Here is a 13,673-nt window from a genome sequence, read left to right on the forward strand (position 1 = left end):
ATAGATAGATAGATAGATAGATAGATAGATAGATAGATAGATAGATATAAACAAATAAATCTTTCATTTTGATTGAGCTATAAAAATTTAAGGATAACATTTTTATAGATGTGGCCATACTGGATGTTCAATTTCCGGAGTATGTGGAATTCAAAGGTTTTAGAACATAGAGTTTTAGTGAAAATATCAAACCTATGTGGAAACAGGCCAAGGTATATAGCATCCATGTCTTGCCTGGTATGCAAGATGATCAAATTAATAAAATACCTTGGGTACTTACTTCTCATTAATATAGAATCTAGGATCATAAATTTTTAGGGCTGGAAGGGACTTCCTTGTGATCTAGTCTAATTCCCTCATTTTTTGCAAAAGAGAATCATCATGGCGTCAGAGAAAGAGCAAAAGATTTGAAGTCAGAAGGCACTGGTTTCAGATCCTGCCTCTGGAACACTTACTATTTTCTCTATATAGAGTTATTCAAGTATTATCTCCTCTATTAGAATGTGAATTCACATTTCACATTTCTTTGTATCGCTAATGCTTAGTACATTGCTTAGCACTCAGTAAAAGCTTAAAAAAGAAGGAAATGCAAGTGAGTAATTATGATGACCAAACTCAGTCCTTAAGAAGGCAATGAAATTGCCTTCCTACTATTTTTTAAATCAATGCTTTATTAACTTCTAGTTTACATCATTCGTTTCCACAAGATTTTGAGTTAAAAAATTTCTCCCCATTTTTCCCCTCTTCCCACCCCAAAATAGCCATCCCACTGAATATCCCCTCCTCCAAACTGCTTTCTCCCATATCTTCTCCCATACCCCCTCCAACTTTCTAGTAGGGCAGGATGGATCTCTATGCCCCAGTGCCTTCATGTCTTATTTCCCAATTACATGCAAAATAATATAGATAATAGTATATATTAAACATTTGATTTTAAAACTTTGAATTCCAGATTCATTCCCTCCCTCTCTTGTCACCCACCCTTACTGGGAAGATAAGCAATTCAGTATAGGTTGTACATGTGTAGCTATGCAAAATATTTCTATAGTGGATATATTGTAAAAGACTGACTATATTTCCCTCCCTCCTATCCCACCTCCCACTTGTTCTATTATCTACTTTGATCCTGTCCCTTTTCAAAGGTGGGTGCTTCCAACTTCTTCCCCCCCCCCAGCCTGCCCTCCCTTCCATTATCACCCATCTCATCCCCTCCCCCCCTACTCTCCTGTAGGGTGAGATACCCTATTTAGTGTGTATGTCATTCCCTCCCTAAGCCAAATTCAATGGAAATGGGGTTCATCCATTCCCTTTTGCCTTCCTGTTCTTCCCCTCCCTTGTAACCATTTTACCTTGCCTCTTCTTTATGAGATAGTTTATCCCATTCTGTCTCTCATCTCCTCTCATTATATTCCTCTCTCACCTCTTAATATTACCTTTTAAGTATCATACCTTCCTATTAAATTGGTCTTGTGCCCTCTATGTAAACTGTACACATTCACATATGTATTCATATGCCCATATACCCTCCTATATAGACATATATATGTATGTACATATATGTGTGTGTATACACATTTCTATTCCCTTCAACTATTCTCATACTGAGAAAAGTTTCATCAGTTACAATTATCATTTTTCCTTGTAGGGATGTAAATAGTTCAACTTTGATAAGTTCCTTATGATTTCTTTTCCCTCTTTACCTTCTCATGCTTCTCTTGCTTCTTGTATCTGAATGTCAAATTTTCTATTCAACTGTTTTTTTCATCAAGAATGCTTGAAAGTCCTCTATTCCACTGAATGACCATATTTTCTGAAACATGATACTCAGTTTTTTGCTGGGTAGGTGATTCTTGGTTTTAATCCCAGCTCCTTTGACCCCCAGAATATCATATTTCAAGCCCTTCAATCCCTCAGTGTGGAAGCTGCCAGATCCTGGGTTATTCTGATTGTGTTTCCACAATATTCAAATTGTTTCTTCCTGGCTGCTTGTAATATTCTCTCCTTGATCTGGGAACTCCAGAACCTGGCTATAATAGTCCTAGGAGTTTTCTTTTTGGGATCTTTTTCAGGAGGTGATCAGTGGATTCTTTCAAACTCTGTTTTGCCCTCTGGTTCTAAAACATCAGGGCAATTTTCCTTGAGAATTTCTTAAAGGATGATTTCTAGGTTCTTATGTTGATCATGGCTTTCAGGTAGTCCAATAATTTTTTAATTATCTCTTCTGGATCTATTTTCCAGGTCAGTGGTCTTCCCAATGAGATATTTCACATTGCCTTCTATTCTTTCATTTGTTTGGATCTGATTAACAGTATCTTGATTTATCATAAAGTCACTAGCTTCCATTTGCTCCAATATAATTCTGAAGGAATGATTCTCTTCAGTGATCTTTTGAGATTCGTTTTCCATCTCGCAAATTCGACTTTTTAGGGCATTCTTCTCCTCATTGCCTTTTTGATCCTCTTTTGCCATTTGAGTTAGTCTATTTTCTAAGGTGTTATTTTCTTTAGTAGGTTGTTGACTCTCATTTCATAATTTTCTTGCATCATTCTCATTTCTCTTCCCAATTTTTCCTCCACTTTTCTTATTTGGTTTTCAAAATCCTTCTTAAGGTCCTCTATGGCCTGTAACCAGCTCATATTTTTCTTGGAAGCTTTTAGTGCAGGAGTTCTGACTTCATTTTTTTCCTCCTGTTCCATGCTTTGATCCTTTTTGTCCCCAAAATTGGAGTGTAAAGTTGGGTTGCTCTTCTTGCTTTGCTTCCCTCATTTGCTCATGTTGCCACTCAATTACTTGACTTTGGGGCTTTTTGCCACAGTAGGACTCTGTTACCAGACAGGGCAGCTTTGTCCCAATCGCTGGGGTTTTCTCAGCTGCCAAAGGTATTAGTTGGGTGGCCTCTCTGAAGCCTCCACATGCTCTGGCAAGCTGGTCACACACCCCAGGACCTCCACCCTAGATCCCAATCCAGATCCAAGCAGGTTAAAGCAAGAGCTATTACCCCTCAGACTGGTCCCTTGTCCCCCTACAATCTACAGGCCAGGAGCTGAAGCAGCCACATGGCTGCAGCTGCACAGCCACTGCACCTCAGCTGCTTCTCACGCTGGGGACAAAGGCCGACTGCACTCCCAACTACCGGATCCCAAAGTCCACACTACACTGACCTCTCACTTTGTCCTTAGCATCTATGTGTTGATAATTCTGGAAAATGCCACAGCTGCTGGCGATCTGAAGTCCCTCCAGCCAGCGGCTAGTCAGGCCTGTCCTGAAGCTAAAACCTCTGGCTGGTGGGGTCTGGGCTCAGCTCTGAGAACACTGCACTGGCCACTTCCTGTCAGCCTGCTGAGCTGTCCTCAGTGGGAGGTTAGATTCTCTGTGTCATTTTTGCCTTCTTCTTAATAGAAAGGTGAGTGACTATTCAGGAAGTATGTATACTGGTTGTTTTTTTATTGGGTAAATGTTGGTTAGGTTGGCTCTTTGGTTACAGCAACTCAATTCCCTTCTTTCTCTTCCTTTCCATTTCTTCCTCTATTGAATTCTACCTAGGTTCATCATTATTTCCAAATGGTCCACATTTCTTACTTTGTCCTAGGGCTGGTTCATGATGGGACCAGAGGTGGAAAGTATCTAGCCCTGTTAAGGTAGTCCTGAACCAGTAACACTCCCATCTCTGTCTTTCTCCCCTGCCATACTGGTTCAGTCCATGTCTCAGACTTTAGAATTATTTCAAGAGGTCAAGAACGTTAACAAGTGTAAAGTAATTTGTAGGAATTATGTAGGAGATAGTGCCACCTTCCCCTAGAGCTAAGGAAAGAGATCATGGTAAACAATGGGACAACCACTGCTGAGTGTCTGCTCCATAAACTAAGGACTGCATTTATTTCTCAGTGTTTCCTTGGGTAATTATCAACAATGTGAAGGGAATATAGTTTTCATTTTGCTTAAATACACATGTTATCAGCATCTGATTTTTTTCTTAGGGAGATGTTAGTCTCTGGCAATCAGTGTCCAAAGAGAATTTTCTTTACTGAATAGGAAGTGTGGGGTAGAGCAGGGAAGATTTAACTTGTGGATATATTTTAAAGAGGGGAAGCTAGGTAACATAGTGAATAAAATTCCAGGCCTGGATTCAGGAAGACTCACCTCAGACATTTCCTAGCTGTGTGACCCTGGACAAGTCCCTTAACCCTGTTTGCCTCAATTTCCTCATCTATAAAATGAGTTGGAGAAAGAAATGGTAAAACACTCCAGTGTCTTTGCCAAGAAAACCCCAAATGGGCTCATGGAGAAGTTGGACACAACTGAGCAACAACTACACAGCAACATTGTTACTTGTTAGACCCCATTGTGGGTCTTAGTATAATATGGATGGGTCTAAAGCGTCTAGTATAATTGCTACTCAAGTATTTTAATGACTAAACAGGCTTTTCTAGGCTGTCTTGGGGAGGTGATAACCATCATGGATAACAAACAATATTAACAGCAATGATGATTTTGCATGTTCGTTTCTTTTGTAATAAACCCAGTTTTCATCTAAGTTTCCTGAAGTCATGATTCCCTGTCGACAAATCCAACAAGCTCTCATTCATTAAACATATGCAAGGTATGGATTGTTTCATTTTTGTCTTTGAATTCTTGGTATCTGGCAGTGCCTGACACCTAGAATGTGCCTAATATTGAATTGAATTGACCATGTCACTCTCTCTCTCCTTTAAGAGTCTCCTATGGTTCATGGTTCATGATGGGGACAGTATTCCAAGGATGGATAGGTGATCAGCTCATTTCTCAATGTTTAGCATCAAGTGCTCTCTGAATGAATCATTTTGTGGTAAGCACCACTCCAGTGCCACTAAATGGTGAAAGACTAATGTATATAGCTCATCTCATGTTTATTCCAGTTGAGTTTGTTGAAGGACATGCATTACTTCAGGAAATGAATCACAGTTGGCAGGATTTCAGATGACTTGAGCGTAGGGAGCTTGAAAGTAGCCAAGACCTCTTGAGGGTGCTTCCACATTGTAAGACATGGCCTCAAGCCTATTGAGTTCCTTTCTTCTACTAGCTGTCTCTGCTGATAGCAATATCTCTGGCCACATGAAGGTCAAAAGATGAATCTTTGGTAACTATGCAATTTGAGTCTTGATTATTCTGGCTTATGTGGAGAAAATTCTCTACTTATGACATGGGTCATTATCAATTAAACCTCTGCCTTCCACATGATCTTGAAAATTTACAAGCACTCATTGGTCAGGGCCACCCTCATGTTCACACCTGAGCACCTTGGGGAAGTAATTACTTATTCCCATTTTCTCATCCCCATTTTATAGATGAGGAAATTGGGGCTGAGAAAAGCTAAGTGATTTTCCCCTCAGGAATGAGGGAGGCAGCTTGGATTTCCAAGTGTGTTTTTACCAGATATTAGTCTCAGAGTCATTATTAATTTGAAGGTAGACAAGGAGGAGAGAAAACATTCAGCACCCTGTCTCTTCATATACCTAAGAGGCTGGGAATTTGTGCTTTATTTTTCTGAAGGGTCAAGAAGGACATTACTCTTTTTCAGAAACCAAAAAATGAGTTTTTAATGGCAGCAATTATGGCTGGAGTCTCATTCATGTCTGGACCTGACTTTATAGGAAGTATTTAAAAAAAGGAATTGGCTCCTAAATATGGAATTCTATTTCATACAGACTTGAAAGTTTTATTTTGAAAATCAAACAGAACCCAGGTCTAACCTCTTGCTTACTAGGTGGGGATGTTACATGGGTGAGGACTGAAAGGAAAAACAATTGAGAAGAAGGGTCCTCCTACTTCAAAGAGTGTTAGATTTGGAGTCAGGAGAGACTAAGTTCAAACCCTGGCTCTGACAACAGCTAATTATGATCATATACAATACATCTCTGAATATTGGGTCTTTTCATCTGTAAAATGGGACAAAATTATCACCTGTAGTACGGCTTGGCCCCAATGAGTGAGAATAAAGAATCCCTTGGGGTGGGGGGCAGAGGAGGTGGGTAGCATTATTCAAATGTTCACTGTATATTTCCATTGGCCAAGAACCAATGGCCATATTCTACATAATTAAAACTTTGAATGGTACAAATTCAAATATGTATGAGCTCTGCATGGGGACTCATTATATGTATTGAGGGGCACCTAGCTAAACCTGCACTTCACGGTGTTGCTTTGAGGCCCAGAGGAGAAAATACATGGAAATTACTTTGCAAATCTTAAAGGGTGATATAAATTCTACAGTTCAGTCAAACTGGCAGGATTTGAACTTGGGTCTTTCTGATTCTAGTACTGTATACACCACACAAACTGACCTGGTAATTGTTTTTCTTTCCCTTTTTTTGGAGGGGGGAGCCCAGGGCAATTGGGGTTAAGTGACTTTCCAAGGTCACACAGCTAGTAAATGTTAAGAGTCTGAGATCGGATCTGAACTCAGGTCCTACTGACTCTAGGGCTGGTGCTCTATTTACTGCACCATGTAGGTCCCCCCTCCCCCTCCCGTAGTAATTGTTTTATAAGTATCTGTTCACATACCTTGGTATGTCTCCCCTGACAGAACATGAGATCCTTGACAGCAGAGACTGTCCTTGGCACATAATAGGCATTTAATAAGTGCTTGTGGATTTGATGACTGCTTATTCTTAAAAACCCTAGTATCATTAAGCTAGTTATCACCATATTGTATTGCATTGATCTGCATTGTTTTCTATGTATGGTATGATATTGTATTGTATTGTTCTATATCCTATTGTATTGTATCACCTATATTCAGGTAGTATTTTCCCACATCATGCATGTGGTCTCCCACTGCTTTTAATATGCTTTTGGAAGAAACAGTCTTAAAAAAAATAGAGATTGCCAGGAAACTGAATTCTTAGAAGGAAAATAACAACATTTGTTATGGCTGAACACTTCCAAGATGTTTTTTGGTTTGCCCTATAGATTTTGGCTGAAAAGACAGCTAGGCAGGAGCCCAAGTCAAAATACAAAGACTCCAGGAGTATACCTTCCTACTATCTGAATGGGTTTTCTATTTGAGGCTTTCACTGCTAATTAATAAATTTTATACTTCTAATAAATAAAAAATATATTTATTACTAACTTTAAATAGTTAGTGGTGGTCAGAAAGCCCAAGCTTAATTCAGAGCTAAGAAAGAAGAAAACCATCCTGTGTAGCCAATCATTCCAATTATTCTATTTGACATCTCCAATGGTGACCTACAAATGTAACTATTGCATCATCCAAGAAATAAGATTCAGAGGGACACATGGGCTGCAGCCAGCATCAAAGTCCCAAGAAATCAGAGAGAGGGCCAAATGAAGGCTTTGTCATTGAACAGTCACACCCACTTGGCCCTGTAGACCTCATTGAAGTAAATAGTTGGGCGTCTCTCCTCCAAACCACAGAAAAAGAAATCTCAAGCTGAAGATATTCAGGCCCTGACTGGATGCCAAGTTTTCTGAAAAGGCCTTTGACTGAAGACTTGAGCTGTGAGTTGGTTCAGATCACTGCCAAACCATCTGGTCGGGATGTTAGTTTCCATAATGTAAGTCTTTTGCACAGGGCCCCACGTTGTAAGAAACATGGAATGGGGAGGCCTTCGGACCAGATCCCCACTTGTGAATACTAACCACCAATCCGTGATGAAAATCTCTTCTTTGGCTTCTTCCATAGCATTTGCAATATCTTCAAAATACCCTTTTGCATTAACATACCTGTAAGAAAACAAACAGGAATTTTAAAAAAGTTTCACCCAAAAGAAAAACAAATCTCCCATGGCAAAGCATCAGAGTTTGCTGTCATTTCAGATTTGTGATTTCATCAGGATAAAAAATTCCCATTACAGAGACTCCCTCTTACAAGTGTAAATGGACAATTCACAGTCTTGATAACTTTACATCAACATATATGCATGTACATATATATATATGACTACAAATCTACACTTCACAGTCTGAGAATTGCCCAGAACACTGAGAGGTTAAGTGACTTGCCCAGGCACACACAGTTAGTGTAAGTCAGAGGAAGAATCTGAATGCAGGTCTTCCTGACTCTAAAATCCAACCTTGTAGCCACCATATATACCATGCTGCTCACTCAAACCATGCTATAGGGTTAATAAAAACAATAAATGGTTTGACACAACCAGCAAATATGAATGGCAAATTTCATTCTTCTCTTTCTGAATTAAAGAGTACAGTAAAGAGAGTGGTACAATTAGTTCTCCCTAACTGGTTCAAGGACAGAACCGACAAACAACACGCAGAAATAATATTCCCATGTATGTGTGTAAGCCCATATCAGATTGCATGCTATTTTGAGGAGGGAGGGGGAGAAAATTTAAAACTTATGGAAGTGAATGTTGAAAACCAAAAATAAATAATTTAATACATTTTTTTTTTAAAGAAAGAGGGGCGGCTAGGTGGCACAGTGAATAAAGCACTGGCCTTGGAGTCAGGAGGACCTGAGTTCAAATCTGGCCTCAGACACTTGACACAATTACTAGCCGTGTGACTTTGGGCAAGTCAACCCCAATTTCCCTCCAAAAAACAAAACAAAAAAACAAAACATTTCCATGTCACAGGTGAAGGTGAGAAAAGTCCTTTATTTAGCACCATCCTGTCTGATCCTCATAACAACCCTGTAGGAGAAGAGCTCTGGGCTTTCTCATATTCATATTAAAAACGGAAGAAGTCCAATGACTTTCCTAGCTGTCATTCAACTAGTTAAGTGTCTGAGGCAGGATTTGAACCTGGGTCTTTCTGCCCTTGTTTTATTTCTGAGTCTTGGGTTAGGAAATACTGCCTTGGTTATTATAGGTGATGGTTTTAATTCATGTAAAATAAGGGTGGTTACTGAGGATGCTTCTGGGGGAGTCAGAGGGTGACTTTCTGAGCAGAACTGATAGCCAGAGAGCCCTGAAGCGAGAGGTCATTTACCACAAATAGGAGGGTCCTGGCTCTCAGCACAAAACCACAGAAAACTTCTCTTCCAACACTTTACAATAACCATTAGCCATTAATGAGTGGGTAAGGAAAGCAAATTCAACCTGAATGTGCTTTGTTATTAGAGGAAAATTAACTTGCAATCAAATCTTTTGAATGTTTATAGGATCATAGATCTGGACCAGGAAGAGGCCATCTTGTCTAACCCTCTCATTTTATAGATGAGAAAACTGAGTCTCAGAGAGTTTGGGTGATTTGTTTAAGGCCACAGAGCTAAGTGATGCAGGTTTTGAACCTAGGCTCTAATTCTAAATTCTATAATGGCCTTTTCCATTGATACCACTCTGATTCTCTAATGTACAAAGAAGAAAAAGTCCTGTGTACTTTCTATATGGCTGAAGGTTCAGAGCTCAGTCTGAAAGATTGAAAACCCATCATAAACTCATTTGCTGGAAAAAAAAATCTTGAGATAGCCTAAGTAGGAAAATTCATTTCTGTCCATTCTTCCATATGATGGCAAACTCCTTTCAAAAAAAGAAAGGGAAACAGCATCCAAATTTGAAAAGATCATATTAATGCAAGTTATATTATTATTTATTATTCTAATTATATTGTAAAATACTAACAAAAGAAAGGCTTAGATCAGGGGTTCTGACCTTTTTATGTGTCATAGACTCCTTTGGCAGACTGAGGAAACTTAGGGACTCCGCAGAATGATATTTTTAATTGCATTAAATAAGATCAGATTTATAAATGAAACCAATTATATTGAAAATACACTTTATAGACAGGAAGACTATAATCACCTGTCATTTAATGGTGGGTCTAATAATGATAGGAATTTCAAAGTAATGACTTGTAACAGCTGTAAAGTGATATGAAAACATCTGTGATTTCTATTAGTAACAAAGTCAAAAGTTCCACTATTACTGTTGTGGCTTGTGGCCTACATTCATGATGGAAAGAGATGCTAATTACAATGAGAGATTATTCAAAGTAAAGATATAACTCTCCCCCATCAAAATTCATAGACTCCCTTAAACCATAGACCTCACGTTTAGAATCTCTGCTGTACCTAGAAGGAAAATTCCTTACCATTTGGCCAAGGTATTCTCCTGGATTGCAGCATAAGATCTGAACCTGTGCTCTTTGAGGAAGTTGGCACCATGTTTCTGGATAAATTCTTCAATGGCCCCGCCCCACCACCGTGCATGCCTGTAGCTGTTACATTTCAAAATCAATGTCCTACAAAGAGAAGAAGAAATGGGGTGTAGGAGGTATAAATGATGCCCTGTGCTCCATTTCTACAATGGAATTTCTATTCTGAGCATACAGACTGAGGATAAAATGTATCACGCAATATTCCCATAGTACCTACATTTTAATGAGATAGGACTGAACCAGTAGATTATTTCACCCCATCACCCATGATGAAATTCTCTCTACTGATGCATATCAGCACCTTCTCTATAACTTAGGGTCTTAGAAAATTTCTTGGGGGAATCAAAAGGTTAAGTGATTTTCTTAGGTTAAGTAAATTTTCTAGGGTCACACAGCCAGTATACATCAGAAGTGGGACATGAAACTGGGTCTCCCTGGTTTTGAGGTTGATTCTCTGTGCATCTCCATTCCTCTCTCTCTCTCTCTCTCTCTCTCTCTCTCTCTCTCTCTCTCTCTCTCTCTCTCTCTCTTTCTCTCTCTCTTCTCTTCTCTTCTCTTTTTCCTCTTCTCTTCTCTTCACTCTCTCCTGCTAGCACTCAAAAATGGATGCACATATCACTGATATACTCGAATACCAATCTCATATATGTCGATATTCCTTCCAATGAAGCAAACCATCCCCCATCCATGCCATTCTGTCCTGTGCAACCCTTTTCTTTCTCTTCCATAATTTTTACTTAAAAGGTATCCCACATTCTTGACCTCTTGAGAAAACCAGTGGAGCACCTGGATGCTCCATTGGTCATCCCTGACTCTTAAATAAGCCATCTATTACTTCAATCATGTATTATTTTAATGACACCAATCCATGTAAATGATATTAATTGCTAATCAAGACCAAAACTTTTCAAAAGGCATAGGACAAGTGAGAGACCAATTTTTGAAAATATTGAAATTAGCTAAAAATTCTCACCTTGAAAGATTATCAATCCGGAGCCCATATTTTGTGTCAGTTTCCTTCTTCCCCATCTTAATGCTGAATTCTTTGTCTACCAGGAGGACAAAAGCAATGGCTCCACTGTCAGGTTTCATGTAGAGTAAGAAGGAATCTTTCACTATTAACCACCTGCAAGTACAAGTATAAGTTCCATAGAATCACTTAAGGGAAACACCTTTATCCTGGTATGACCTGGTGCTTTATTAAAAGGCAAACAAAGGGAAGGTATAAGAATGTCTTAAGGGGGAGGAGTCAAGATGGAGGAGCAGAAACAGGGCTTCCATGCAGTTCCAGCTTCTACCTTCCCCAATTCATGTAAAAAGGGACTCTGAACAAAATTTGGAGCTACAGAACCCAGCTAACCCACTGAGGACAGCCCAGAAGGCCAGCAGGAATTGGCCATAGCACCCTGGGAGCTGAGCCCATGGCCCACATGAGCTGGAGGTTTTAGCCCTAGGGCATGCCTGACCAGCCGCCAGCCAGAGGGACTCCAGATCAACAGCAGCTGTGGCCATTTCCAGAATTATCAACACACAGATACTAAGGACAAAGTGAGAGGTCAGTGCAGTCTGGATTTTGGGACACAGTAGTTGGGAGTACATTGGCTTTTGCCCCCGGGGCAAGAAGCCACTGAGGGCTGTGGGCCCCGCCACATGGCAGCTTCACCTCCTGGCCTGCAGAGTGTAGGGGGACCAAGTGACCAGTCTGAGGGGTAATAGCTCTTGCTTTAACCTGCTTGGACCTGGATTGCAGTCTAGGGTGGAGGCACTGGGGTGTGCGACCAGCTTGGCAGAGCTTGTGGAGGTTTCAGAGAGGGCACCCAACTAATACCTCCAGCAGCTGAGAAAACCGCAGCATTTGGTATGAAGCTCCCTTGTCTGGTAGCAGAGTCCTACTGTGGCAAAAAGCCCAAAAGTCAAGTAATTAAGTGGCAACATGAACAGGCAAAGGAAGCAAAGCAAACAGAAGAAATCAATATTAGACTCCTATTTTGGGGACAAAAAGGACCAAAGCATGGAACAGGAGGAAGACAGTGAAGTCAGAACTCCTGCACCAAAAGCTTCAAAGGAAAATATAAGCTGGTTACAAGTCATAGAGGACCTTAAAAAGCAGATAAGAGAAGTGGAGGAAAAATTGGGAAGAGAAATGAGAACGATGCAAGAAAATTACAAAATGAGAGTCAACAGCCTGACTGAGGAAAATCACACCTTAAAAAATAGATTAACTCAAATGGCAAAAAGAGGTTCAAAAAGGCAATGAGAAGAAGAATGCCTTAAAAAGCCAAATTTGCCAGATGGAAAAAGAATCTCAAAAGCTCACAGAATTACACTGGAGCAAATGGAAGCTAGTGACTTTATGAGAAATCAAGATACTGTTAAACAGATCCAAACAAATGAAAGAATAGAAGGCAATATGAAATATCTCATTGGAAAAGCCACTGACCTGGAACATAGATCCAGGAGAGATAATTTAAAAATTATTGGACTACCTGAAAGCCATTATCAAAGAAAGAACCTAGAAATTATCCTCCAAGAAATTCTCAAGGAAAACTGTCCTGATGTTTTAGAATCAGAGGGCAAAATAGAGGGTGAAAGAATCCACCAATCACCCCCTGAAAAAGATCCCAAAAAGAAAACTCTTAGGAATATTATAGCCAGGTTCCAGAATTCCCAGATTAAGGAGAGAATATTACAAGCAGCCAGAAAGAAACAATTTAAATATTGTGGAAACACAATCAGGATAACACAGGATGTGGCAGCTTCTACACTGAGAGATCGAAGGGCTTGGAATATGATATTCCAGAGGGCAAAGGAGCTGGGATTAAAACCAAGAATCACCTACCCAGAAAAACTGAGTATCATATTTCAGGGAAAAATATGGTCATTCAGTGGAAGAGAGGACTTTCAAGCATTCTTGATGAAAAAACCAGAGTTGAGTAGAAAATTGGACATTCAGATACAAGAAGCACGAGAAGCATGAGAAGGTAAAGAGGGAAAAGAAATCATAAGGAACTTATCAAAGTTGAACTATTAACATTCCTATATGGAAAAACAATAATTGCAACTGATGAAACTGTTCTCAGTAGAAAATAGTTGAAGGGAATATATATATATATATATATATATATATATATATATATATATATATTCACACACACACATATATATGTAGGAGGGTATGTGGGCATATGAATACATATGTGAATGTGTGTATATATGTATACAGATATACATAGATAGAAGGCACAGAACCAATTTAATAGGAAGGGATGATACTTAAAAGGTGAAATTAAGAGGTGAGAGAGGAATATAATGAGAGTAGATGGGGAGAGACAGAATGGGGTAAACTATCTCATATAGAAAGAGGCAAGGGGAAATTGTTACAATGGAGGGGAAGAATAGTAAGGCAAAAGGGAATGGGTCAACCTTATTCTCATTAAATTTGGCTCAGGGAGGGAATGAATAAATAGGGTATCTCACCCTACAGGAGAGTAGGGGAGAAGGGGATGAGAGGGAGATGATGGAAGGGAGGGCAGGCTGGGGGGGGGGGGAGTTGGAAGCAC

At 39.6% G+C, this 13,673-nt stretch overlaps 1 protein-coding gene across 5 annotated transcripts in view; it reads right to left on the reverse strand.

Annotated features, from left to right (window-relative positions):
- Positions 1 to 13,673, reverse strand: part of PLD1 (phospholipase D1) — a 283,345-nt gene that overhangs the window by 100,449 nt on the left and 169,223 nt on the right. For all 5 annotated transcript variants that reach the window (XM_069083588.1, XM_069083586.1, XM_069083587.1 and 2 more), the window contains 3 exons: positions 11,087 to 11,239; positions 10,048 to 10,197; positions 7,639 to 7,722 (listed from right to left, as the gene is read on the reverse strand). In XM_069083588.1, the coding sequence (XP_068939689.1) occupies positions 7,639 to 7,722; positions 10,048 to 10,197; positions 11,087 to 11,239 (387 nt within the window). The remainder of the gene's footprint in view (positions 1 to 7,638; positions 7,723 to 10,047; positions 10,198 to 11,086; positions 11,240 to 13,673) is intronic.

This window comes from Petaurus breviceps, unplaced genomic scaffold (genome assembly GCF_028583685.1).
Source record: "Petaurus breviceps papuanus isolate PSGF00001 unplaced genomic scaffold, PetGlider_PUasm1.0 173, whole genome shotgun sequence".
Classification (NCBI taxonomy): Eukaryota; Metazoa; Chordata; class Mammalia; order Diprotodontia; family Petauridae; genus Petaurus; species Petaurus breviceps.